This window comes from Saimiri boliviensis, chromosome 15 (assembly GCF_048565385.1).
Source record: "Saimiri boliviensis isolate mSaiBol1 chromosome 15, mSaiBol1.pri, whole genome shotgun sequence".
In the NCBI taxonomy this organism is placed as follows: domain Eukaryota; kingdom Metazoa; phylum Chordata; class Mammalia; order Primates; family Cebidae; genus Saimiri; species Saimiri boliviensis.
In genome coordinates this window covers 25,622,617-25,649,936 of record NC_133463.1, presented here as the reverse complement: position 1 = coordinate 25,649,936, position 27,320 = coordinate 25,622,617, and the positions used below count along the sequence as shown (strand labels likewise).

General features: G+C 36.4%; 1 protein-coding gene across 13 annotated transcripts in view; it reads left to right on the top strand.

The window, feature by feature from the left end:
- Nucleotides 1-27,320, top strand: part of STAU2 (staufen double-stranded RNA binding protein 2) — a 327,272-nt gene that overhangs the window by 181,695 nt on the left and 118,257 nt on the right. For 12 of the 13 annotated variants that reach the window (XM_074386791.1, XM_039464484.2, XM_010330450.2 and 9 more), the window contains one exon: nucleotides 13,386-13,693. In XM_074386791.1, coding sequence (XP_074242892.1) covers nucleotides 13,386-13,693 — 308 coding nt within the window. Of the gene's footprint in view, nucleotides 1-13,385; nucleotides 18,631-27,320 lie in introns of those variants that run through there. The other variant, XM_074386790.1, reaches the window with a different exon arrangement.

The following is a 27,320-nucleotide window of genomic DNA, read 5'->3' as shown; positions in this document are numbered from 1 at the left end:
CTACCCAGGAAGCTGGGGCAGGAGAATCACTTGAACCTGGGAGGTAGCGGTTGCAGTGAGCAGAGATTGTGCCGTTGCACTCCAGCCTGGGTGACTGAGTAAGACTTCATCTCAAAAAAAAAAAAAAAAAAAAAAAAAAAAGAGGAAAACCCAGAAAGAATGAAGCAAGTGTTATTTAGAAAAAAAAATCATCAGTTTTCTTACTCATACAGCGTAGTATCTGGCATTGTTGGTGCTCAGTATTTGAACAAATGAAAGAATTAACGTTTTCACTTTTTTCCCCACTGTATTAATGATCTTTTAAGTAGTTTATAACATATAACAATTAGAATTCTAGGAATTTAGAATTATCATCTAGACCTGAGATTCTCAGAGTGGTATTGCTGGACTCAATATAATAATAATAATGGTTGTCATAATTAGTATTTCAGCAACTAATGGAAATAATACAGTTATTCTTAGTAGATTGCTTTGCTTTGGGTTAGAATTTTATTTGAATTCAGACCTCGAGATGTTCTGAATCTCAGGTTGGCAGTCTTTGAAAGATTATTTTTTATGCCTTAATAAATGCAGTCTGTCAGAAAGACAGATCCTTTAAGCATGGTTTACATAGAAGAAAAACAACATAAGGAGTCCTAAGTGTGAAAAGGTTGGAGAATGTCCAGCCTCACATTTTACAAACAGGAAAAATGAGGCACAGTTAATTTTATAACGGATCTAAAGACACTCATTAGTTAAATATAGACTTGAACTCATGTCTTCTGACTCCAGGGTCTCTGCAGTTGCCACTAGGCAGCACCTTTATTTCTATATATATCACTTGCTGAAAAGGGAAAAAAAAGAGAACAGTGTTTTTAAGAAATTCCACTAAGGTATGCATTTTTTGAAAGAATGTTTTATGTATCATATACTAGAATCTTTTTTTATAAAATGTTTAGGATCTTTTATTACGTGGAAAATGTTCAAATTATTGTTTCAGATACCAGATTCATATTTGGGTGGATCATGTAAAAACACTAAATGGCTGAGAAACTATGTGAAATGTTTGTTTTAACTATTATTACATCAGTGACATAGCCATCTGCATTACTTGATTTTTCTTAAGATTTAAAAAACTTTAGCAGTAGTCAAATTTTAAAAACACTCAACAGACTTTTTGGGTGATGTTATTCAATTGTATTCTTTTATTCTAAGCTTTCTGGTTTGTGTTAAGATGATTCATAGATTATTAGAGCTGAAAGAGATTTTCAGGTTCCTTAAGACTAATTCATTTTACAGATGAAGAAAGCATGATAAAGAGAATATCTGCTTCCTCAGCTCAAACCCAGATAGCTGGGCTCCAGCCTGGTGCATTTACCAATGTACTATTGTTGTTTTTACTTTATTTCATTTTGTGTTAATACAGAGCATTATGCTTCTTTTTGCTTTACCATTTAAAAAAATTAATTACACTAAGTTCTTAACATTCTTGTTGGGTTCTTGGAAACCACTGTTTTAAGTGAAATGACACATAACAAAATCAGTTTTACCATGGGCTGATTGATACAAACGAGTTAAGTTCTTACAACATATTTGTGTTTACAGAAACATCACCAGACTTCTCAATAAAGACCCAAATTGTAATATTAAATATTGAAATAAATATAAGCTTACACATACAATAGTAAGAAAGATTAATACAAACAAGATAATTGTTTACTCAATGTGTGGTGAGTGATAGCAGTCATAGTGGTGGTGGGTTAAATCAAAGAATGTTTGCAAAGTGAAAATTGTAAGGAGTACTTCCTACCACCACACAATTCAAAAACAATAACAAATATGGTAACTTCACTGAACTCTTTCGTACTGCATTGTTTATTGTTGTGTATTTGTGTAATGTCTTAGTCTGTTCTCACACTGCTATAAAGACATACCTGAGATGGCAATTTATAAAGAAAAGAGGTTCGATTGGTTTATGGGTCTTCAGGCTGTTCAGGATTTTGCTTCTGGGGAGGCCTCAGGAAGCTTACAGTCATGGTGGATGTTGAAGGGGAAGCAAGCATGTTTTCACATGGCCAGCAAGAGAGAGAGCAAGCGAGAAAGAGAGCAGGGGAGGTGCTACACACTTGCAAACAGGCAGATCTTGTGAAAACTCTATTAGGAGAACAGTAAGGGGAATGTCTGCCCCCGTGATTCAATCACCTCCCACCAGACCCCTCCTCAGTAACACTGAGGATTCCAATTCTACATGAGATTTGGGTGCAGATACAGGGCCAAACCATGTTAGATGATTGTCATGCATTTTACAGATTTTAATTTTACATTAACTTATATTCATTCATTCAGTCATTTTCTAATCCACTTAATTCCATTTCAGGATTGAGGTTGGTCAGAACCTATCCTAGCAGCTTAGGGAGCAAAGGCAAGAACCAACTCTGGACAGGATGCCATTCCATTTCAGGTCACGTGTGTGTGGGTGTACACACACACAGCATGACACTCACACTGGGACACTCATATTGGGACAACTTAGACCTGCCAGTGAACCTAATAAATATATATTTGAAATGTGGGCTGAAACTGAAGGACCTGGAGAAAACCTATGCAGATATGGGCAGAACATGCTAACTCCACATAGACCATGGCCCCAGGTGGGATTTGATTTTTTTTTTTCTCTTCAATATTATAACAAAATGATGTTGAGCAAAACAACATTTTTTGAGGACCCACTGAGTATATTTTCTTTTGTTTTTTTTAACTTTCGTATTTTAATTCCAAGGGTACAAAGGCAGGTTTGTCATATAGGTAAACTTGTGTCATGGGGGTTTGTTATACAGATTATTTCATCAGCCAGTTATGAAGCCTAGTACCCATTAGGTATTTTTCCTGATCCTTTCCTTTCTTCTACCATCTGCCCTTCAGTAGTCTCCAGTGTGTGGTGTTCCCCTCATGTGTTCATGTGTTCTCATCATTTAGCTCCTAGTTATAAGTGAGAACATACAGGATTTCATTTTCTGTTCCTGTGTTAGTTTGCCAAGGATAATGGCCTCCAGCTCCGTCCATGTCCCTGCAAAGGACATGATCTCATTCTTTTTTATGGCTGCATAGTCTTCCATGCTGTATACCACATTTTCAACAAATGGTGCTGGGAAAACTAAATATTCCAGGTGTCCAAAATATGCTGGTTCCGTTGGCACTCCAAGTGAAGCAAGACAAAAATTAGTCCCTTAGGAAGCCCTTGGAAAGCCTAAAATGTTGTATGCACATTCCATTCATCTTCACCCCAAGGGAGAAGTTGTGATCTGGAATGTTCTCTCCTGGCACTAAACTATGCTGACTTAGGGGGCTGGTGTGGGTAAAATGAAATTGTTTTTACATGTTTCAGTGTGGCCGTTCTTGGCTTTGTGCTCATCTGGGGTACTACAACTTCCTAACTGGATTCTGGAATTCTCAGAAAGGTATTTTGGACTATATATCATTGTTAAATCAGTGTATGAGTAAGGGAATAAGGGCTGAGACTTCTTGTTCTACCATCTTGCTGGTGTCACCCAAGACTTCTTTTTTATTAAACTTTTTATTTTGATGGCCAGGCATGGTAAGCTGACGCCTGTAATCCCAGTGCTTTGGGAGGCTGAAGTGGGAGCCCAGGAGCTTAAGACCAGCCTGGGCAACATAGCAAGATCCTGTCGCTGCAATAAATTTTAAAATAATTAATAAAACTTTTTATTTTGAGAAAATCGTAGATGCACATGCAGTTGTAAGAATTAATACAAGGAGATCCTGTTGACCCTTTGCCTTGTTTATCTCTGGTAACATCTCACAGAATTATAGTACAATATCAAAACTAAGGTATTAATATAAATATGATACAGAACAGTTCTGTCACCCTCATGCTGCTGTGTTATAGCCATACCCTCTCCCCTACCGCCAACCCTGGATCAGGTGGGAATTCTGGTCTCCACATGTCTCCACTGACACCATAGTCAGGTGACCTTGTTCCCACTAGTTCTGATTCTCCTTTATTTCTCTTCTGACACCACTCCAGCAAGGAAGGGAAGGGGCATGCTGTTATTGCTAGGTAGGGGTAGAAGTTTAGTGTCCCTACATGGTCTTCACTGACACCACGGGGCTAGGATGAAAGTCCCAGGTACCTACTCAGTTTTTTCTGACACTATCAAATCAGGGAAGTTAGGGAGCCTTGTTACATTTTTGCAAAGGTGAAAGTCCCCTCTCTGTCTTTGGTACATAGATTAAAGTGGGAGAACAGGGTTTTTTTGTTTGTATATTTGGCTGGAATAAGGTGTGTTTTGTCTAAATTTTTTTTTTTTTTTGCCATGCTGCTTGTTTCCTGGTTCTAAAAAGTGAATTTGTTATTTTTATAAGGAAATTTAAAAATTGAGTAAGTACTTAGTATTTAATTTTTTAATTTTAAAAAATACTGTTTTGAGATGGGAGTCTTGCTGTGTTGCCCAGGCTGGTCTCAAACTTCTGAGCTCAAGCAGCCCTTCTGTCGTAGCTTTCCAAAGTACTGATTATAGGTGTGAGCCACTGCACCCAGCCCAGTACTTAATACTTATACAGTTCCAGTTAGTTTTTGTTCATAATATTGTGGAGTCTTCCGTAAGTTTCTGCATAAGATATAGACTAATTGGTAGTAAATTGTTAAATCATAATTCGATCATATAAGGAGAATTACAAGAAAGTGTTTTGTAGGTTAAGTTCTTTCATTCTAAGGCTGTGCTTAAGTCTTTCTTTTATGTGAACCTAGTATTTGAAGTTACTTGCTTTCCACAAACAGAATTATGAAAATGGCCAAGTACCTTATTTTTAAATTTTTCTTGTGGGTGGTTTCACAATGAGAATATCTGTCTGTCTATCTTTTTTAAAGAGACAGTGTGTCCAGGCTGGACTACAGAGATGACGTTGTAGCTCACTGCAGCCTTGGACTCCTCTGCTCAAAGGATCCTCCTGCCTCAGCCTCCTGAGTAGTTGGTACTATAGGCACATGCCACCATGCCCAGCTAACGTTTCAGTTTTTTGTGGACACAGCGTCTTGCTTTATAGCCCAGGCTGGTTTTGAATTCATGGCCTCAAGTGATCCTCCTGCCTTGGCCTCCCAATGTGTTGGGATTATAGGGGTAAGCCACCGTACTGGCCTTCATATTTTCTCTTACTTTGAGAGGGAGACTGAGGTTCATTGAGCTTAGAAAATAGGTTTGAAATGAAGAAATGAAGATCAATTATCTTGACAGTTTCTTGTCTGTATCATGGTGTTAGAATATTTCAAGAATTCATATGCCCAGAGCTTCTTAAATGTGTAGATATAAAGAACAGTAGTTCTTGGTTTGTTGTTTGTTTCACTACTGAAAGGTGGTTATATGTGCTGTCTGTAGCCAGATGCCTGGATATTGGCCCCAACACCTGCCACTTACTGGCTGTGACTTTAAGCCAGTCATATCACCTGTGTCTCAGGGCCTGCAAGTGTAAAATAGGGATATTTGTAGTCTCTACTTCCTGGGGGTCATTGTGAGGATTACTAAACTAATATATGCAAAATATTTGGAACAAGCCTGATATCTAGTAAGAACTCTATGAGTTTTAGCTAGAATTATTATTGTTATTGCATTGTTATTGTATCGTAAGCTCTTTGCAGGTATTGACTAGGAAGCGATAGGTATCCTGGCAGAGAAGTACTGTGGTGCAGTGTTTGGAAGCTGCTGTGGTGGACATTTCAGTATGTGTTTCTTCCTGCTGAGAGATCAGGTCGTTTGTGTCGTATGTCAGACTTCTATAATTCATTTTTTGGAGTTTTTCTGTCTCAGGGGAAATCATAACTAATGGAGTTTTTCTGTGAAGAAACATAACCAAGGAGAATGATCTTTGTTTTACGAGCAACATTTTAACCCCACTTAAACTAAAAATTAAAGAGGACTCATTATCCTCACAGGCTACTCTCAAACATCATTTTCACTGCAACTGTTTTGTCTTACTTGGTAGAAATAGTCACAGTTGTATCTTTATTGAAAAACTGAGCCTTGAAAAAGAATTCTTCTAAATAAGCCAACTAAGCGAAATCTTCCTTATTACTAAGATGATTGGTGAATGCACTTCTGGGGAATTCCTGAACTCCCCAATCACTTCCCTGCACTACACTGAGTCATATACATTGTGCACTGCCCTTGTTGTGAAGTCAACCTATTTCAGATTATTTAAGGGTCCCCTGGATTACTATTAAAAATCCATGTGCCAGACTGTTCTTTGATTTACATGGCTCATTTTGGGCTCCAGAATCTTCTTGTTAAAGAACATTTCTGACAAAAGTGTAAGTTACTGCATTTGTGTAAGGTTAAAAAAAAAAAAGATAAATGATGAATTTGTTCATTATACCCAGGTTTATATTCTTTATTATTACATACTTTTGATTTTCCTCTTTTAAAAGAAAAAATAACAGCCATGGATTTGAAAACTCTGACTAGCACTTTTCTTTGACTGAGGTACACCAGCTTTCCAGAGGCATTTCCCAGTTCATCATAAATTGATCTTTAAAACATTTTTTAAAAACCTTTATTGTTGTTACTTCTGTTTGTTTTTAGTGTTTTAGGAATATGTGTCATTTAGTATTTTGTATTCCTCCTTAGTCCTCTTGGAGGTGTGCTGGGTGCTGTGTCATGGAGTGGGCTTCGGCCTTTTTTGGGGGCAAGACTGAACTAAGTGCATTTTCCTATTGGTACTTTGTTCACCAAAAGACAAATATCTTCCTGAAAAGTTCTTTGTCAGTAATTTTATTCCTGAATGGTCACCAAATTAAGAACCCTTCGTATATATCATTATGTTAAACGTGGCAAAAAAAAAAAAAAAAGGACCAATAAAATGCACAAGTTAACAAAATCAATGCTTCTGTTTAACTCTAAGGGTAAGAGCAAGGTTAATCTTCCCCACTGTTCAAGTTATGCTTTTTGAGCACATTAAAACATATCATTTTGTTGATCTGTTCAATAATGACTTTTTTTAATGTCTCTTTTTCTGACTTTATCTTCCAAGGTGATTCTAAAACTGATCTTAAGAAGAAAACTCTAGCAAATTCTTTACCTTTTTTATTTTTTTCATTGTTTTGCTCTTAGCTAACATTTTCTCTTTTTTCATTTTTCACGAGAGTTTATTTTAAATTTTGCATTGTTGATTTTTGGTTTCACAAGTAATGTTTATTTGACTTAAAAATTAGGCAGAACTAAGGGTCTGAGGGCAGCCTCAGCTGGAAGACCAGATTGGCAGTGAGCTGTGTGAAAAAGAGGAGGTGGAGTCACATACAATTACTACCTGTTCCATTGATCCCAACAGCAGGGCAGCAGCAAGGGGGATTTCTGTAGTTCACATCAGTCTAGTACCTAAAGATCATGCCACGGATGCATTCCATCTGCCCCTGACCTTTGGGGATGTGACCATGGTGGTCGTGTGGTCCAGTAGGTTCCCTTGGGTCACATGTACTCTTACCTAATATGTGGCCTCAGGCCACCTTAGAACATGGTCCCAGCTATGAGTCCCACACTGCCATCAGGATCTGTCTTGCTTTAATGTAGCTAAAGGTCAAGCACCCAGAGCCTGGGGAGCCAGGGCCTGTGCATTAGGCAAAGCTGTTAAGGAGCAGGCATTGCCATCGCCAGCCCTGCTTATCCTCAGGGCCATATCTAGGACTGGTGCGCCGTCAGTCCCTGCCACTTTGGTGTCCCCAGTACCGTCCTGTCCAGGGTCTCTCTATTGAGGGAGAGGCCCAGAGCAGCATAAAACGGTGCTTTTGTGTCAGTGTTTAAAAAAAAATTTTTTAAGTGTAATAATGATAGACTCACAAGAAGTTGTAAGAATGGTACAGAGAGATTGCATGTACCCATAACTCAGCTTCTTCCAGTGGTGATGTCTTATATAACTATAGTACATTTTCAAAACCAAGAAATTGCCACAACGCAATGAATTAGACACAGACCTTATTTGGAGCCTACCAGTTCTCATACAAATGATTTTTTAAAATCACCGTAAGACAGATAATCATGCTGTTTTTCATACTTTTGTCACATTTTCCGTTTTGAACCAGAAGCCCCTGTTTCTAGTTCTTAAGAATTTTTAATTACAATTTTTTATTGTGAAAAACTCACTGTGGCAAAGTGGGCCTGAGTATTATTGGATACTTGGAAATTTATAAACAAATTTATAGCCTACCATTATTGAGGCATAAATTCAATCTGGCAATGGAAATATAAAGATTTTTTTCAAAGATTTGCTGTGGAAAATGAAAAGAAATTATTTTATTGTTAAATAGCTATGCTCATTCCAAGGACTTCCAGAGAAACTGGGAGTTCCAGTGGAGTGACATTAACCATTTGGATCAGTGTGGTAGCATTATAATTCTTGCTGCATTTGTGTGCCACGTTTTAATACCTCTGATACCACTTGCTACTCATAAACATTTATGTTCTTCAGCATCTCTGAAAGAATCATGACATCAGTGATCATTGAAAGACAAGATTCACTTATAAAACCTTTTAAGAGATCTCCAATTCAAAACTTCCTCTACAACTCTTCAGTAAGAACTGGAGCTCCATAAAGATGCTCTGGGCAGACTTGTGTGCCAGCAGATTCATATACCCATCTGAAAGAAGCACAGATCTACTGAGCAAAAACATGTCAAGTGGGCACAATAGCCTGGTATTTCTTATAAGATATCACAGTCCCTGGCAACTTTAGACCTTTAAAATCATGTATGAACTTCACATACATCAGTGAGATTTTGGTGAACTCATCTCTGGGACATCTAGGGACAACCATGACATGGGTCATCCTTAGAGCCAATCTGGGCAAACTCCAGGCATTGAGTTTACTTACTGGATTAAGCCTTAGGGGTTTGGAACTAGGGGGATGATGCGTTTAGTTTCCTACCTGTTCTTTTAGGAGGCTGTTTAATGTAATGGTTAAGCATCCAGACTCAGAGACAGACTGCCTGGAGTCAAATTCTAGCATTGCTGTTTATTATCCGTATGACCTTGGGAGAGTTTTATAACTTCTCCATGCTTCAGTTTTTTAAATCTCTAATATAGAAAAATAATAATGCCCATTTCATATGATTGTTATGAGAATTAAATAAGAAGTAAAGTACTAGAATAGTGCCCATGTGTCTGCATTGTAGTGTACTGTGGTTATAGACTGTATGAAATGGGAACATCAAAGGCAAAATCAGGGACAAAAGATAGATGGTGGCAGAATGGGTTCAGGACCTCTTCAGACCAAGGGTGAATGAATATAATGGATGTTATAAGCCTGAGCAAGGGAAGTGTAGTGGTTGAAGTCCATGAGCAAAACTGAGGTCAAAGAAGGCACAGACCTTAAGTAGTTACATGAGAAAAAGTTTATCCTGAGCAGTAGCCAAGCAAAAATAAATTCACAACGAATTACTGTAAAGTGGCAATGGTTATTTAGAGTAACTGAAACCTGTTGTGGGGTGGGAGAAGTGTGGGAAAACAGTCACATCCTACTAATGGAAGTATAAATTGGGATCGTTTTTTGGGAGAACCCTAATTGGCAAAATAAATTTAAGGTCCTTAAATATGCATACCCTAAATTACTCTTGATTCTACTTTTAGAGCTTTATACTATTGAGAAGAAACTTAATTTGCAACAGGAAGATCCTAAGTGTATTATGACCCATTCAAACACTGTTACTGATGTTCAAGTTAAAAGTCATTCAGTTCTTGACCACATAAATCTATGTCTTTATACTATTTCTATGACAGGTCTGCCAGTTGAACTCTGTAGAAAGGAATCTTCTTTATTTGTGAAGGAAAGTGGACTCAGGCTTTACTGTAGAATAAGAAAGCCTGAACTCCACGTTCTTATGCTATGAGGTAATGCCTCTGTTGAGTGTGGAAAGAGCATTTTTGTTGCTTTATAATATTGCTATTGGCAAACTCATTAGTGCTGTATAATAACAATACTGAAGTAATGCTGTTAAGTTTCTTGATTTTTAAAATTGAGTATAGAAGTTAGAGTCATAACATTTATTTGTTAAATTAAAATATATATAATGTTTATGCAGATAGTAAAACAAAAATCAGTAATATGACACTTCATCAAATTGGCAAATTTTTTTTACAACTTTATTGAGGTATAATTGAAGTATAATAAACTGCACATAATGTCTACAGTTTAATCAGTCTTGACATTTTCATCTTCCTAAAAGATTTCTCATACCCTTTTGCAATCTGTCACTCCCACCAGCTCCACTCTCCAGGCAACCACTGACCTGCTTTCTGTTGCTGTTGATGACTGGCAAAGATTTTTTAATAGTAATATCCAATACCAAAATAGGAAACAAGGTACTTTCATATATCTCTGTGGGAGTCTGATATTGGTACAACTTCTTCGGAGGGCAATTTATCAGTTTCAGAAACCCTAAATATCCTTTCAACCAGCAATTCCACTTCTAACTTGAGGAAATAAATTTTTATGTGAATAAGGATTTAATTACAAGAATGTTCGTCACTGTGTTTATAATTGCAAAAAACTGGCAATAAATTAAATGTCCGATATTATGGAATTGTTTAAAGAAACAGTTCATACATATAATGAAATGTTATGCTTTTAGTATTAGCAGTAGAAGTATATTGTTTTGTAAACAATGACTGGATCATATGGTATTCCTATGTTTTTAACTTATTTTTTCAGTACACAACAACTAAAAAGTACATAGATAAAACAGGATTAAAAACATATCTTTAAAGCAAAATGTTGAAAGTAGTGTCCTTTGGCTGATGAGATTTATCTTAAGTTTTTCCAATATATAATATTTTCTTGTAAAAAAAATTTATTGCAATTTCTTCCTGATTATAAAGAGCTAACACATGTTAATGTAGAGAATTTGAAAGCTAACATAAAAGGAAGAAAATACATAAAATAGGATTGATAGACAGTCATTCCTTGGTATCTGTGAGGAATTGGTTCCAGGACTCCTTATAGATACCAAAATCCACAGATGCTCAAGTCCCTGATAGAAAAATGGCATCATATTTGCATATAACCTATGCACATATTCCGGTATACTTTAAATCCTCTCTGGATTGCGTAACATCAAATACAATGTAAATGCTATGTAAGTAGTTATTATACTGTATTGGTTTTTAAGTTTGTATTTTTTTAATTGCTGTAGTTATTTTTTATTGTGTGGGGTTTCCTGATGTTGTTTTTTTGTTGTTGTTGTTGTTTCTGTTTAGAAATATTTTCTATTTATAGTTGGTTGAATCCAGGGATGTAGGACTCAAGCATGCAGAGGGCTGTCTGTATTATTTTAAGCTATTTAAAGTTTTTTCTTTTTTAAAAAACAAAACAAAAACTTACGAAACTCTTTTATACTTTAATGGCATCAGAGTAAACTTCCTTCGACCTTGGCCCCTGCCTGCCCCCACCTTTTTCAGTCCCTACTCTCTGTATGCCCTTGTGGTAAGGCATGCCCTGGGGTTTCCTAGAACACAAATTCTCTAGGTCCCTGCCCTTGCTCCTGCTGGCCATCCACCATCAGTCCTCTTCTTCCTTGACTATATTCTCCTCATCCTTTGAAATTTACTGTCATTGTCATCTCCAGCAAGCCTTTGCTGAGCTTTCAGCACTTCTCCTTTCCCATTCCCACTGCTCTCTATACCCATCCCTAGTGAGACCCCTATCACATTGTATTATTCATTTTCGTTCCTCTCCTGACAGACTGAGCATGGCTTGATAGCGGGACAGTATTGGTTGGCACAATACGTAGAGCTTAACTAGCACAATGGCAGTTCGAGCTTAACTAAGAGAGTATGTGCATGTGTGTAACCAAACAATAGAAATAAAGATGTGTTGGAATCAAATAGCCTAGAGTATTGGATATATCTGTATGACTGGAGCATGGGATCTTCGTGAAATATTTAGTAGATGAGGATAGAGAGATAAATGGGAGCCAGATTATTAAGGGCTTCCTAAGTTATCCTAAGGATTTTGGGTCCTGTAGTGTAAGTGATAAACCAGTGAAAGACCTTTAAGTAAAAGAATGGTCTAGCCTTGGCAAGATGGTAAGCACAGCAATTTAACTCTAAATTTATAGGTGAATTTTCTTTGTCAGAATCCAGAAATCAGTTAAGAGGCTCCTGTGTGCCAGGTGAGCATGAAACTAGCCAGATCTTAATTATTGGCATACTCTCATGCCATAATTCCTATCTATAGTGCAATGCCATACAATCAGGACAGCCGCCCCCTACCCCCAGCTCCCAGCTTCTTTCTGCCTGGAAGGGGAAAGATGTGTACCATACATCCAATGCCTTAGCTTTTCTAGCCCTTAACTACCCAAAGGACTGGCTTCTGTCCAGCCAGTCTCAGGGTGCTGACAGGACATGGCATATTTTAGTAACCCGGGGCCAGTGAAAACAGAGGTGGGTGGTGGTGGTGGTGGTCACCGTAACCATCCCCTCCTCAGCCCAGCACAAAGCTTGTAGTTGAAAAGCTCCAGCATTCAGTTTTTTTCCTGGAGTGGCAAAAGAGGTGCACCATGTATCCAGTGACCCAACTTATCTGGGATTTGACTAAAGACTTGGCTTCAGTCTTGCTTGTCTCAAAGCTCTGAGCCCCAGGCTCACTCCTCTTGATTTCAGAATCTGTCCATGGCCTGGCTTGAATTAATGCACTAGATAATCCTTAGAATGGTCAGATTCTTGAGATGTTTGAGCAACATGATAACTACTAGATTATTAGTAAATCAGAGATGGTTGCCAGGAGTCTATGTTGGGTAATGAGTAGCCTCATGGGTTATGAGCAAAGCAAGTTAGGGAGAGTACTAGTTTAGAGATGATACCCTGTTCTTTTTTTTGGGTGTTCGTGAGTTAGAGTTGTCTGTGGGACATCCTTGTGGAGGTGAGAGGACCACTAGGCTGTTGAATACCTGCATTTGTAGCTCCAAATAAATTTGGACGGATTCAGCTTTCATTTAACCTGGTGTGCCTCAGTTGCTGTATATGTTGGGGTTTTGTGCCTCTTTTTTGAGATATAAAATATTAAAATGCAAGGTGAAGACACTGCAGATTCCCAATTTTCCCCCCATTGTAATTCCACACATCAGTTTCCCTTGTCCTTTTATAGCCTCCCTACTACACTCAAGTCCCAATGAAACCACTTTTTTGGATTTTTTTAAACTTGTAATTTTAGGAAAATTGAAACAACGTTACCCACCTTTTAATAGAAGCTGCAAATGCCTCTACAGTATGACAAAGATACTTGATTGGCAGTGTTTCTCATTTCTTTGTTACTATACCAAGTAAAGCCATTGAGTTAATAATGCTATAACCTGTTTCTATCTTAATTATTTTAAGTCTAATAACAGTATTCCTTCGTTTTATTTATAGCTCCAAAAGGAATTCTTCATTTGTCTCCTGATGTTTATCAAGAGATGGAAGCCAGCCGCCACAAAGTAATCTCTGGCACTACTCTAGGCTATTTGTCACCCAAAGATATGAACCAACCTTCAAGCTCTTTCTTCAGTATATCTCCCACATCGAATAGTTCAGCTACAATTGCCAGGGAACTCCTTATGAATGGAACATCTTCTACAGCTGAAGCCATAGGTTTAAAAGGAAGTTCTCCTACTCCCCCTTGTTCTCCAGTACAACCTTCAAAACAACTGGAATATTTAGCAAGGATTCAAGGCTTTCAGGTATGAATTAAAAGCAAAAACAAAAACAAAACAATTCATTAGCCTCAGATCCTTCATCTCTATCCATCACAAGGCTCATACCTGCTAGTGTGGCCTACATGCCACTTACATTTTAAGTTATTTAGGAACACAAAGGACAGATGAAAAAAGAGCCATATGCACATGCTTCATTTTCTCTTATTTTTGTTGTATCTAGTAATTCTTTTGCTGCCTTTTCTCCATTTTCCTTCTTTTTCTTTTCTAAACATTTTTCATACTCTTTGCTGTCTTCCATTTGGTCTTGATTAGGTGCATCTATCTCTTCACTCTGTCTTCCACAAACAAAAATTCTGCCTTCAGACATTTGATGTTAGTATTTCACACTCAGTTCTCTCTCTTTTTACATAAGGATTGAGTTTTTTTTTAATGATGATTTTACTTTTTAGCAGTTTTGAATTTTGCATTCTGTTGCTAGTATTGATTCAGGTACACCATTAAGATACAACATTCTAGAAGTCTGTTACCATAGGAGTTAATTAAACATGGTATTTGAAGAATAAATGAAATGCTTTATAGTTGTTTGAGGCATAACAATGTGTATTTGTTTTACTGGATCATGTTTTGAACTGACTAGGGAGAGTAGCACCTGCTTCAGATGGTACCAACAATTCTATTTCACTGGGTAGTCTAAAACTAGCATATAGTTTAACTTAACTTTTTGTGTATGTGAATTTAGGGATGGAAACTTTTTTCCCCTGTTTATTCTTTGTTTCCTTTTGGAAAAAAACCCACAAAAACCAACACTCCTTTATAGATACATCAGAGCTTTTAAAAGAATTGTTAACTCTAGGAAGGGGGAATATCTGTGTCCTGATTTCTTAGTTGCCTTGAAAATCATGTACTGAACTGTAACCGCTAACTTGACTGGATGAACTACAGTTTGCTTGTGTGTAGAGAGTGTATTGCTTCCTCAGATTTCACTGTTTTCATCTTTTTTTCCATCTTAGTCTTTATTCCTTAAGACCAAAAACTGTAATATCCTTTAGAAATGCTCTACAATATCTGTATTGTGTAGAATGATCATGTATTTATAAAAATTTTACAAGTTTAGATTATAAAATGCAAAAAAAGATCATGTGTTTGGGGGGTGTTTTGCATGTTTGGATTCCTCCCACCCCCGGCCCCTTCACCGAACCCTTCTGATTCTTTCAAACTATTGCCAGGTAGTTGTTAGTGTTTTTAATTGGACTATTAACATGAACTTAAAGAAGCTGTTACGAATTATTGGCTCTGTCATCTGAAATTTTAACCACTTAATTTAAAGTTATAATTTTAGAGTTTGTTTTTGTTGTTTTACTTTAAGAAACACAATAAATCACTGTTTAAAAAAAGATCTCGATTTATATAAAGTACTGGGAAAAAACCTAAGTAACTTTTAGTTCTATCTATAATCTGCATAGGGTGAATTAGAAATAAATTGTGATGAAAAGAAATCCACTGCTTATTTATGAATCTAGTCATGTAGAAATGTCTGAGAGTAACACTGTATTCTTATAGAAACAAAGCACAAATCTCATTCAAGCTCTGAATTGCTCATTTGCTTGGAGCTGTTGTTACCATAGATGTAATTGTGCTACCAGAACTTCTTAATTTTTTAAATTTGTTTTTATTTGTTAGTTCTTGGCAATGACAGTAATTATAATTTTAACGTATCTTCACTATAGTCAACACACAGAGTCTGCTACCCTCATTATTGCATTGCTTAGGCCTTTTTAAAAAGCTTGTGCTGGCATAATATACTCTTATTATGGACACGTTACACGTTTCCTAATCTATGTATTGTGATTTTTACATACTAATGAATATAAACAGATGGTTTTAAAATATTACTGTGCTTTTTCGGTTGAATGAGCTGGTATTCGTGTGAAATACTGTGTCACTGATGGACTACCACCTGCAGCTAAGCAGTGAGCAGAATCTCTGGGAAATGGCTTAGTCCAGCCACATGTATAGCCCATCTTCATAATGTCCCAGCAAAAGATTCTTTGTGGTTAAGAGTTTTAAAGCCTATTTCTTTATAGGTAACTCTCTCAGGCATATTTACCTGGTAGAAAAACATGTAGATGGTTTCTATTACTTAAACGTTTTAATTGGACTGTAGTTTAGAAATTATAGGACCAGCTTGTTACAGATTATATGCAGTAAATTCTGTTACTTTTATTTCTGGAACTTAAAAACAATAAATTCTTTTTCTGTGTTTCTAGGTTAGAACTTTTTTATTTTATTGCACACTGAACAGATATTATTGGTTATTGAATATTTTGTAAACCCTTCCTTGGCTTTCCTTGCCCATTGCAATTTGATTTAAGCCTACTAGAGCCATTGTATGTGACAGCTATATTGTATTACAAAGTAAAAATATGTGAGTGTATTGAAAACAAAGTTGTTTTAACCTTTAATCTTGTTTCATCACCCGGTCTTTAATTTGAATTTATAAATTACAAAAAGCTACTTTGCTCAACTGACTGTAGGTATCCAAGCTCAAATCCTTTCTTTTAAATCTACAAAAGACGTAAAACGTATATACAATTAAAGTTATTAATAAAATTGACTTAACAGAGCAGAATGTGACCGAACACTTGCACATTCTTAGCAGTTCTTTTATTCTTGTTTAGTCTCGCCTAAAGTTTTTATCATATTTTAGAATTGAACCTTTTAGATCTCTGTCAGAAAGGAATGTTTATTTCTTTCAAGTTTTATCAAGTATTAATACATTTTATTTACCTTCTTTTAAATGTTTTATTCAGTAGTTCTGTGAACTTCAGACTTTGTTATGCAGCCTAATCATATGCTTCTATAACTTCTACACATTTTATAAAAACTCATTCAAACTTGTAGTCCTACCATAGTGTTTCAGGGTTCCTTGTTGTGTACTCTTATTATAATGCCAAAATGTTTCAAAATCATTTTTTAAAAAGAAAATTATGCAAAAGACATTCTCAAAATGCTGTGCATTTGAACTGAAGTGAAAGAATTTGTTTCATGTTGTACTTTACATTATTCTAAGGTTTCACATCTTTAATACGCTTTTATATGCTAATTATATTAGAAATCTCTTTATAACTAAATACAAGTGGTTTCTTTGTTTAAATGAGTCGTTAAAAGCTAGGTTGGAAATGAAAGTGGATTATTTTAGTAAATCATCCCTTCTAGATGGATTTCATTTCAATTTGCTACTCTGTGCCTCTCCTGTGAGATCCACTGAAACAGTGTTGTTTGTGAAACCTTCAGAGTATAACATACTAGTTTTTTTTTCTCACACAAATAATATAAAGAAGCACTTAGTCGGTGTTTTACTTAAACTATGATTAGTTTATTTAGCAAAATCAAGGAGTGTTTTATGGAGGGACATTTCATTATTGTATTATAATCATGCCATTTCCAGCAAGATGAGAATGTCTACTTAATGTTACTTTTCAAATATAATTCATGCTTAATACGTTTCAGCTGATGCACCTCGTTTTGTTGAGTTTAATATGATGATAGCAGGCTTCTTTTGTAGCCACAGACTTCTTTAAGTATTTATTTTTAAACAATATGACTGTAGTATAGATTACATTGAGTTGGGGCCAGTGGAAGTGGGGTAGGAGTGGTTGGTCTCCCTGAGAATCTGAGAATCAACCTTTCTCCTTTCTGTTTATTCTCATCTCTCCTATAGCTCATGTTTTCCAATACATATAGTTACCATCAACATGGCTATTTGCAGCAGCTTTTTTTTTTTTTTAAAGAATAAGGTATTCATTTTTGATAAGAGATCAATACAAATTCAACTTTGTAGATTACTCTTAGGAGAATATGGAGAAAGAAATCATCCATGTACATACATACCCACACTTAGGAATATAGTTGTCCCTTGGTATCTACCGGAAGGGTTGGTTGTAGGACCCCCAACGATACCAAAGTTCATGGATGCTCAAGTTCCTTATAGAAAATGTTGTAGTATTTACATATGCTTTACATATATCCTCCCTTACACTTTTAATCATGTCTAGATGACTTATAATAATACAACGTAAATGCTACGTAAATGATGTTACATTATATTGCTTTTTTGGTATTTTTTATTCTTTTTAAATATTTTTGATATTTGGATGCATAACCCATGGATATGAAAGGCCAATTGTGTATTTTCCCCCCATTTTTAATTTGTAATTGAAACATAACTTACCGTGTTGCCTCTGAGCTTAAATGTTCATTTAGGCTATTAAGCAAATGGTATAAAACCATAAGAAATTACTTAGACTACAATGAGCAAAACATATTTGTGGGTTTGGTCAGCAGATGCTGCTCTGATTTGCCATTAAAATCTTAAAAATTCTTAAAAAGCTCTCTTGAATTTGACCTCTACTACCTTCCAAGGACCCTGAAGGACTCTCCTGAAGGCTTGCTCTTCCTTTAGTGACCCTAACATTCAGGTTTGTTCTTCAGTGGGCAGCCCCAGTTCATACAAACTGACCTGTTGTGTCTGGTGTCTTTAGACTTTGATATGTTGGCCAAATTCCACGAGGTATTCAAATATAACATATACCTGTACTTCCATAAAAACCAGGGGAATTGGGCCGGGCATGGTGGCTCATGCCTGTAATCCCAGCACTTTGGGAGGCTGAGGCGGGCAGATCACCAGGTCAAGAGATCGAGACCATCCTGGCCAACATGGTGAAACCCTATTTCTACTAAAAATACAAAAATTAGCTGGGCGTGGTGTCATGTGCCTATAGTCCCAGCTACTCAGGAGGCTGAGACAGGAGAATCACTTGAACCTGGGAGGCGAAGGTTGCAGTGAGCCGAGATCGCACCACTGCACTCGAGCCTGGTGACAGATAGAGATTCCGTCTAAAAAAAAAAAAAAAAAAAAAGTGGAATTTTGGATCAACTCATTTTGCTGAAATTTTAAACCCCGTTAAAAAAATATATATGTTTGTAGAAAGAAATCCTGGTGCATATAAAAACTGCAATGAGTAACAGTAATTCAGGTAAGAATCAAACAGGCCTTGAGTAAAACAGTCCATTATTATTGCAGAGACTATTTGGGACTAGCCACCCACCCTATGTTGCTGTGGGACATAACCACTAATAAAGATACTCATTTTGAGCTTTTATGCACCAGTGCCTACATATGTAGTAAGGCACACAAGATAATTCAAAGTATAAGTAATATATAAACACAGTAAGAGCTGTTCCAATCCCAGAATCGTTAATGTAAATCTGAAATGAGCCATCATGATAAGGAAAAAGATTGTCATTTTGCAGCCTTTCAAGTAGAAATATCTGATAACCTTTTCTGTTTGTATCAGAAGAGATTTCAACTCAACATGAAAATTTGACTACTTTGAATTATTTGAAAATCAAGTATTTGAAGGAAAAAATTATTTCTCGTCTAAAGATGGATTATATTTCCTTTTGCTAGATAGGATTGGCAATGATGATGTGATTTTTTTATTTAAGGACATAAAGTTAATTACAGTACTCATCAGGTGGCTGGCAGCTGCATACCCACACTTGATTCCAAGTCATGTTTAAGTGACTCCAGCGGTTCCCTTTCTCCAGCATCCAGCTGTATCTAAGGAGATTTTTTTTTCCCACAAATGACAGTGGCTGAAATTTCATGGGTATTGTTCTCTTCTCGAGAACTCAAGGCAACTCTTAAGAAAGAAAAAGTATGTGAAATACTGCATGTAAAAGATTTTTGCACACTCAAAAAAATTGCTCTAACACAACAGGGGCATACCTTTAGGAGATAACATGGTTAAACTAGGGAGGAAACTGACCTTTATTGATGGACTCATCTATAAAATAGTGAAGTAGGCATTACATACATTATTTCAGAATACCTGGTACATTTTTGCCTACAAATCTTTATTTTATTTTGAAAAAAACTATCATATAATGTTTGAAGACCAGTCCCTGTAATTAGGACTAATGTGTAATGGTGGCCCATAGTCTTCTGGATATTGGTTTGTTTCTGTCATAGATTTTATTAATAAATTTATTTCTGCCCTCAGCTATATATACAACCGATTAAGCCATTTAAGAATTCTGACTCGGCCGGGCGCGGTGGCTCAAGCCTGTAATCCCAGCACTTTGGGAGGCCGAGGTGGGTGAATCATGAGGTCAAGAGATCCAGACCGTCCTGGTCAACATGGTGAAACCCCGTCTCTACTAAAAATACAAAAAATTAGGTGGGCATGGTGGCGTGTGCCTGTAATCCCAGCTACTCAGGAGGCTGAGGCAGGAGAATTGCCTGAACCCAGGAGGCGGAGGTTGCGGTGAGCCGAGATCACGCCATTGCACACTCCAGCCTGGGTAACAAGAGCGAAACTCTGTCTCAAAAAAAAAAAAAAGAAAAAAAAAAGAATTCTGACTCCTTGGCCGGGCTCTGTGGTTCATGCCTGTAATCTCAGTACTTTAAGAGGCTGAGGCAGGCAGATCACTTGAGGTCAGGAGTTTGAGATCAACCTGGCCAACATGGTGAAACCGTGTCTCTACCAAAAAAAAAAGTAAAAATGAGCCAGGCATGGGGACGGGAGCCTGTAATCCCAGATACTGGGAGGTTGACACAGGAGAATTGTTTGAACCAGGGAAGTGGAGATGCCATGAGCCAAGACCCCACTGTACTCCAGCCTGGGCAACAGAGCAAGACCCTGCCTCAATAAATAAATAAATATTTTTAAAAAAATGAATTCTGACTCCTTTGAGTTGGAAGGGACTTTAGATTTTATTCTAAGATAAAATTTTATATGTAAATACACATTTGAGACTAATACCTAAAACATCGTATTAGTAATGTAGTTTACTTATTTTTAATTTGATTTTAAACCCTGATGGATTTTAGGTTCTAGAAAGTTCTGCCATCTTAACATAGTCACATCAAAAAGCAGATTTAACTGTCAAAGAAAACAGATATTTGAAAAACTTGCAATTTTTAAAAAAATTTTTACTATTACTTTTTTTTTTTTTTTTAAACATAAGAAAAGTACAGGTTGGAAGAGGTGGCTCACACCCGTAATACAACCTGGGCAACAGACAGAGCGAGACTCTTAAGTCCAGAATCAAGTCCTAAAATGGAACATTTGAACCATTGTTGGAAAATAGTACTAGGTTTACAGTTTGAAAAACTCTTATTAAGGGAAAGATAGGTTGTAGGTAGTACATTGTGAACCGGTTTCCATAATTTCAGCATGTATGTGAAGAATTAGATATGAAGTTAATCTGGCCATAGAATGCCATCCCATTGAATACTGGAATTGATTCAGCTGAAGCATAGGACATGGAACATTTGTTTACTCACACTGGGCAATATTCATTAAGGGCCTGCAAATACTGGGTAGTATGCTAAATACTGGACACGGGGAGTTACGGTCTGGTTGGGGACTGACAAGCAAATAAAATCAATATGTAGAAGAAGATCAACTACTACCAAAAATTAATCCTATCTTCAGGGATCAGTGGTCAAAGATTACACAATGGTCAGATAAAAAAATAATTAAATGTTTGTAGCATGGTGCAAGAAATAATGTATGCAATGTTTACTCTACGTAATAAATGACATAGTAAGTGTAACCTGGTAAGTGTTAACTCGGAAATGTGGTTAGCGATGTCAAGAATTGCAAATGGAAATGAACAATTCTGACTGAAGGAATTAGGGAAGAGTTCATAGCAGAGGGAATATTTGAGATATGTTTTAAAGAATACTTCAAAATTTTAGGTGGATAAGAAAAGGAATTACAGCATCAGAGTACTGAAGACAAAAGGGCATAATGTTTTAGAAAATAAAGTGAAAGTGGCTAGTGGGGAGGCTGAAAAAATGTGTGTGTTATTGGGAGTTAGAATTTTTTTAGCCATTAGACAAAGACCACTAACTTATCTCTAAAAAGAGAAGTGACATGATTGGTTAACAGAAAAATAATTCTGTCAGCAGTGTAAAAGATGAACTAGGCAAGAAAGAGACAGACTCGATAACAGAAAGACCAATTAGACTGGTTTACATGAACCCAGGAAAGAAAAAGTAGAGATTGAGTTAAGACAGCTATTGGGCATGGAGGAGTGTATCTAGAGTATAGTTGTCTAAGCTTCAGTTGAGGAAATTAAATGATCTCTTGTGCTGGCTTCAGAGAGGATGCTTTCACTAGCCTAATGGTTAGGGTGGAAGCTGGTGTGTTGAAAAGTAAGTAGAGACCATTTGAGGGGGTAAGTGAGATAGCATGAGTATGAGATGTTTTAGGCAAAGTTTTGTTGTTAGTATGGATGAGATGAATAAATTTAGAGGAAGTTAATGAGTTCCATTTTAAACGTGGAATTTGAGTTGTTTGTGGGACATTCACATGGAGTTGTCCAGTAGGCAGTTGAAGTGGGTCTAGTGATCAGTAAGTGAACATAGAACATACAGATTTGAGAGTCATCAGTGTATAGATGTAACTGAAGCCACAAAAGCAGATAATATTGCCCAAGGAGAGTGGACAAAGGCCTACGAGAGATTCTAGATGCATACTAACATGTAAGGGATTCATTTATTCATGAATTCAACCAGTATGTATCCAGCACCTGCCAGAGACCAGGTATACAACTTGGCACTGAGTATATGGCATGAATATGATAGCCAGGGTTTCTGCCCTCAATCAGCTAACATCAGAATGGTAGTGTGGAAGAGGGGAGGGTCGGGTATAGGTGCAAGGGCACCTTGAACAGGTACAATAACTTTAAGTGATGTTAAGCTCCTAATGTAACAATTGCTTGGAAATTAGTTAATTATGAGGTTAATTATGATTATGCAAAATTTAAACCATGACTTAGTGTCTTCAGTTGTGTCAGAGATAACTACAAGTGTTTTAATCAACTTATTGATGTATAATTTACATGCAATGAAACACACCCATTATTAATTATATAGTTTGATGAGTTTTGAAAAATGTGTACAGTTAACCAAAATCTATACTACCACCATAATCAAGATGGGACTCTTTCTGTTGCAAAAAATTTTCCTCTGACTCTTTGCCACTGATTTTCCTCACCTCCAGACAACCACACAATCCTTTCTGGCACTAAAAATTAGTTTTGCCTTTTCACGGATTTCATATAGGTGGAATCATATAGTATTCACAGTTTTGTATCTGGCATCTTTCACTCAGTATATTCTGAAATTCATGCATGTTTCATGTATCCATAGTTTTTATTGCTAGGAATTAGTTTATTGTATGCATATGTGCCACACATTGTTTCAGTTTACCTGTTCATGGACATTTGGGTTGCTTTTACTTTGGGGCTATTATGAATAAAGCTGTTTATGAACATTCATTTACAAGGTTTTGTGCAGACATTTGTTTCCATTTCTCTTGGGAAAATACCTTGAAGTGGAATTGCTGGATCATATGGTAAGTGTACATCCAATTTTATAGGAAACTTTCAATTCTTTTAAAATGTATTACATACATTACATTCCTACCAGCAACATGTGAGAGTTGTACACATTAATATGGTCAGTCTTATTCTATTGAGAGTATAATGGTGTCTCATTGATATTTTAGTTTGTATTTCACTGATGGCAAATGACATGGGTTTCATTTTATATGCTTATTGGTCATTTGTATATCTTTGCCAAATGTCTACATTTTTTGCCCAATTTTTAATTGGGATTTTCTCCCATAATTACTGGTTTATAAGAGTTCTTTAAATTCTGGTCATAATCATTTGCATTACAAATATTATCTCCCTTCCTATGACTTGTCTTTTGTTATCTTAATGTGATCCTTTGAAAAACAGAGCTTTTTCAATTTCAATATAGTAAAACTTTTAATTTTCTCCCCTAAGGTTTATGCCTTTTTGGTCTCATCTGAGGAATCTTTGACTACCCTAAGATCACAAACATTTCATCTTAAGTTTTCTTAAGGACATTTAATGATTTTATGGACATTTAATGGATTTAGCTTTTATGTTTAATGCTAAGACCCACCACTTAAAGTTAATTTTTAATGCATGGTATGGAGTAAGGGTTGCAATTTGTTTTTTTGTCATAGGATAGTCAGTTGTTACAGCACCATATATGTCATGTGTTATGTTTTGTCTAAGCTTATGTAAGAAATCTCTCCTCTTAATACTTAAAGCATTAAGATACTTTGTGTATCTTTGTTTTTCACCAATTTGACTATACTACATGCAGGAGTGTTTTTAATCTAATTGGGATTCATTTAGCTTCTTAGAACTGTAAAATAATGCTGTGTTGTTTTTTTAACCACTTTTGGAATGTTTTGGACCACTATTTTTTCCCAAAAAGTTTTATAGGTTTTTTTCTCCTTTCCTTTCAGAACTCCAGTTGCAGATATGTTAAACCTCTGTTATTCTCCCACAGGTCTCCGAGGCTTCATTTATTTTTGTTTAGTCTTTTGGGTTATGTAATTTCTTTTGTTCTACCTTCACGTTTACAGATTGTTACAGATTCTTCCCTCTGTTCTCTCCAGTTTGCTCTTTGACCCCCTATAATAAATTTTTCATTTTGTTGTATTTTTCACATCTGACATTTCCATTTGGTTGTTTTTTATAGTTCCTTTTTTCTGTTGAGATTTCATATCAGTATAGTTGAGATTATATTTTCCTTTAATTCTTTGAACGTCTATACCATATCTGCTTTGAAGTTTTTTGTCAACTAAACCCAACAGCTGGTCCTGTTAGGAGGACTACTTTTTTACTGTTAAAAAAGTAGCAGACTTTCAAATATCAACCAGTTCTCACTGGTTTCTGTCTACTTTTACCTTGAGCATTCCAAAATCTCCCATGGGCATGTGAAGTTTATCAGTCAGCTGGAATTTGGGTAAAGAATTCAGATTTAATGTTGTGCCACTTCTGCATCTTGCTCCTAGGATTTCTTCCCAAAATGTCTAGCTCATTTGCCATCCCTAAACTCTTTCCTCTGTCTCCCTCAGTGGGTAAGACTGCAGTTTTCCACCAGTAGAACTATAGGAATCACGAGATTGAAAAAAAAAGTAATAAACTCATAAGTCTTACTGCATAAGTTTTGATCTTTCAAGGAAAATATCTGCCGTTATTATCTGCCTGATTTTGGTCACATTCTAGTGTCTTCAAATATTTTTTCTTTTATTTTGTCTTTACTTTGATATCTGCAAAAGATTTTGTCCAGTGAATTCATTCTTCTGTTGTCAAAGCTGGAACTCTACCAATTCTTTTCAAATATTCATTGAATTAACTAATTACTAACTGGTAAACTTGACATCTGTTAAAAGAAAACAATTCAAAATATGGGAAAATCTCTAAATGTAAGATATTCATTATACAATTGATTACATAAAAACACATTGGATTGAACAAAATAAATTTATTCTCTCACAGTTGTGGAGGCCAGAAGTCTGAAATCAAAGCATCAGCAGGGGTTGGTTTCTTCTAGAGGCTCTGAGAAAGAGTCTTTTCTGTGCCTCTTTTCTAGCTTTTTGTGACTACCACAGCAAATCTTGATTTTCCTTGGCTTGTAGATTAATCATTCCAGTTTCTGCTTCCATCTTCACATGGCCTTCTCCTCTGTGTGTGTAGGTGTGTTCTTCTTTGCTGTCTCGTCTAAGGGGACTTGTTATTAGATTTAGAGTCTACCCTGAATTCAGAATGATCTTATTCCAAGATCTTTAATTACATCTGCAAATACTTTATTTTCAAATAAGGTCACATTCAAAGGTACTAGGGCTAAGCACTTGGACCTATCTTTTAGGGTACACTGTTCAACTCAATGTGTCTCTTCTTTAATCTGTGTATTTATTGTTTTAAAAAATTAGGGAAAATTTTTGGCCATTTTGTTCAAATAATTTTTGTCTTTTCTGTCTTTTCTGTCTGGGATTTCATTTATATACGTTTTAGATATTGTCCCACAGATTCCTTGAGACATTATTTATATTATATTTTTTCTCAATTTCAGATTGTGCAATTTCTTTCTTTCTTTTTTTTTTCAATGAAGTCACTCTGTCACCGAGCGTGGCGTGCAGTGCCTTCTTGGCTCACTGCAAACTCTGCCTGCCAGGTTCAAGTGATTCTTCTGCTTCAGCCTCTTGAGTAGCTGGAACTACAGGTACCCACCACAATTCCAGGCTAATTTTTGTATTTTTAGTAGAGATGGGGTTTCACCATATTGGTCAGGCTGGTCTTGAGCTCCTCACCTCAAGAGATACACCTGCCTTGGCCTCCCAAAGTGCTGGGATTACAGGCACAAACCACCACGTCTGGCCCAGAGTATACAATTTCTATTGACCTTTAAGTTCAGTGACTTCTGTCTCTTTAATCCAGTTTTTTTTTTTAACTTTGCATAATTATATTTTTCATTTCTAGAATTTCTATATGGTCCTTTTCATTAGTTTCTGTTTCTCTGCTGAGATTTTCTATCCATTCATCCATTGCAGATATATTTGCCTTTACATCCTCAAATATACTTGGCATAGGTGCATTAAACACCACTTTCCCCTCCTAATTTCAACAGCGGATGTATTGAATTTGGTGTCTTGATTGCCTCTTCTTTTGAGTATGAGTCACCTTTTTCTGTTTATTCTAGGTTAAGTAATGTTGGATTGCATCCTGACATTTGTGAATGATATATTATAGAGACTTTGGATTCTGTTTACAGTCCTCTGAATAGTTTTGAGTTTTATTTTTGGAGGCACTTAATCTGGCTGGACTCAAATCCAAACTTTCTTCTTGGACTTTCTTTTCTATTAGCTTATGGGCCAGTAGTCTCTCCTGACTCTATCAAATTTGATGTCAAATGCTGCATGGAAAAATTTAATAGAGTTGATATTTATGTGGTTATTGTTCCCTATTAGGGTGACTTTAGTGAAAACTTTTTTTTTTTTTCCTCTGAGACAGAGTTTTGCTGTGTTCCCCAGGCTGGAGTGCAGTGGTGCAATCTCAGCTCACTGCAACCTCTGCCTCCCAGGTTCAAGTGATTCTCCTGCCTCAGCCTTCCAAGTAGCTGGGACTACAGGGGCACACCCCCATGCCCAGCTAATGTTTGTATTTTTAGTAGAGATGGGCTTTCACTGTGTTGGCCAGGATGGTCTTGATCTCCTGACCTCATGATCCACCCACCTTGGCCTCCCAAAGTGCTGGGATTACAGGTTTGAGCCACCATGCCTGGTGGCTAGTATAAACTTTTTGCAGTAAAGTGAGTGATAGGGAAGAAGGCTGAGGTAGTGTTAGAAATGCTTTCCTAGAGTAAAAATAGGACTATCTGAAAAAAAAGAATCTGTCATAGGTAGTAGTATTTGCTACCAATTTGAATATGTAGCTTAAGCACCAACTTATTTCTTTTGCAAACCAAGTAGCATATGTAGATGTTTCTTGGTTCAAGTTTCTTGGTCCCCATTACTATGATTCTCATGCATAGGCCTATGTTATTATCTCTTTTCCTCTAAAACTCTGACTTAAGGAGAAAGCTTTTACTCCCCCTTTTCTTGAAGCTTTTGATATTACAGGTTTCCAGGCCTTTATACTAGAAACTTTTTCTTCATCCTTTTTCTTTTCCATATCAGAGTTAGACAGTACCACATTGCCTCATTTACTTTGTTTTTCTAATTAAGAGAAAATTTAGTCCCCACAAATTTCC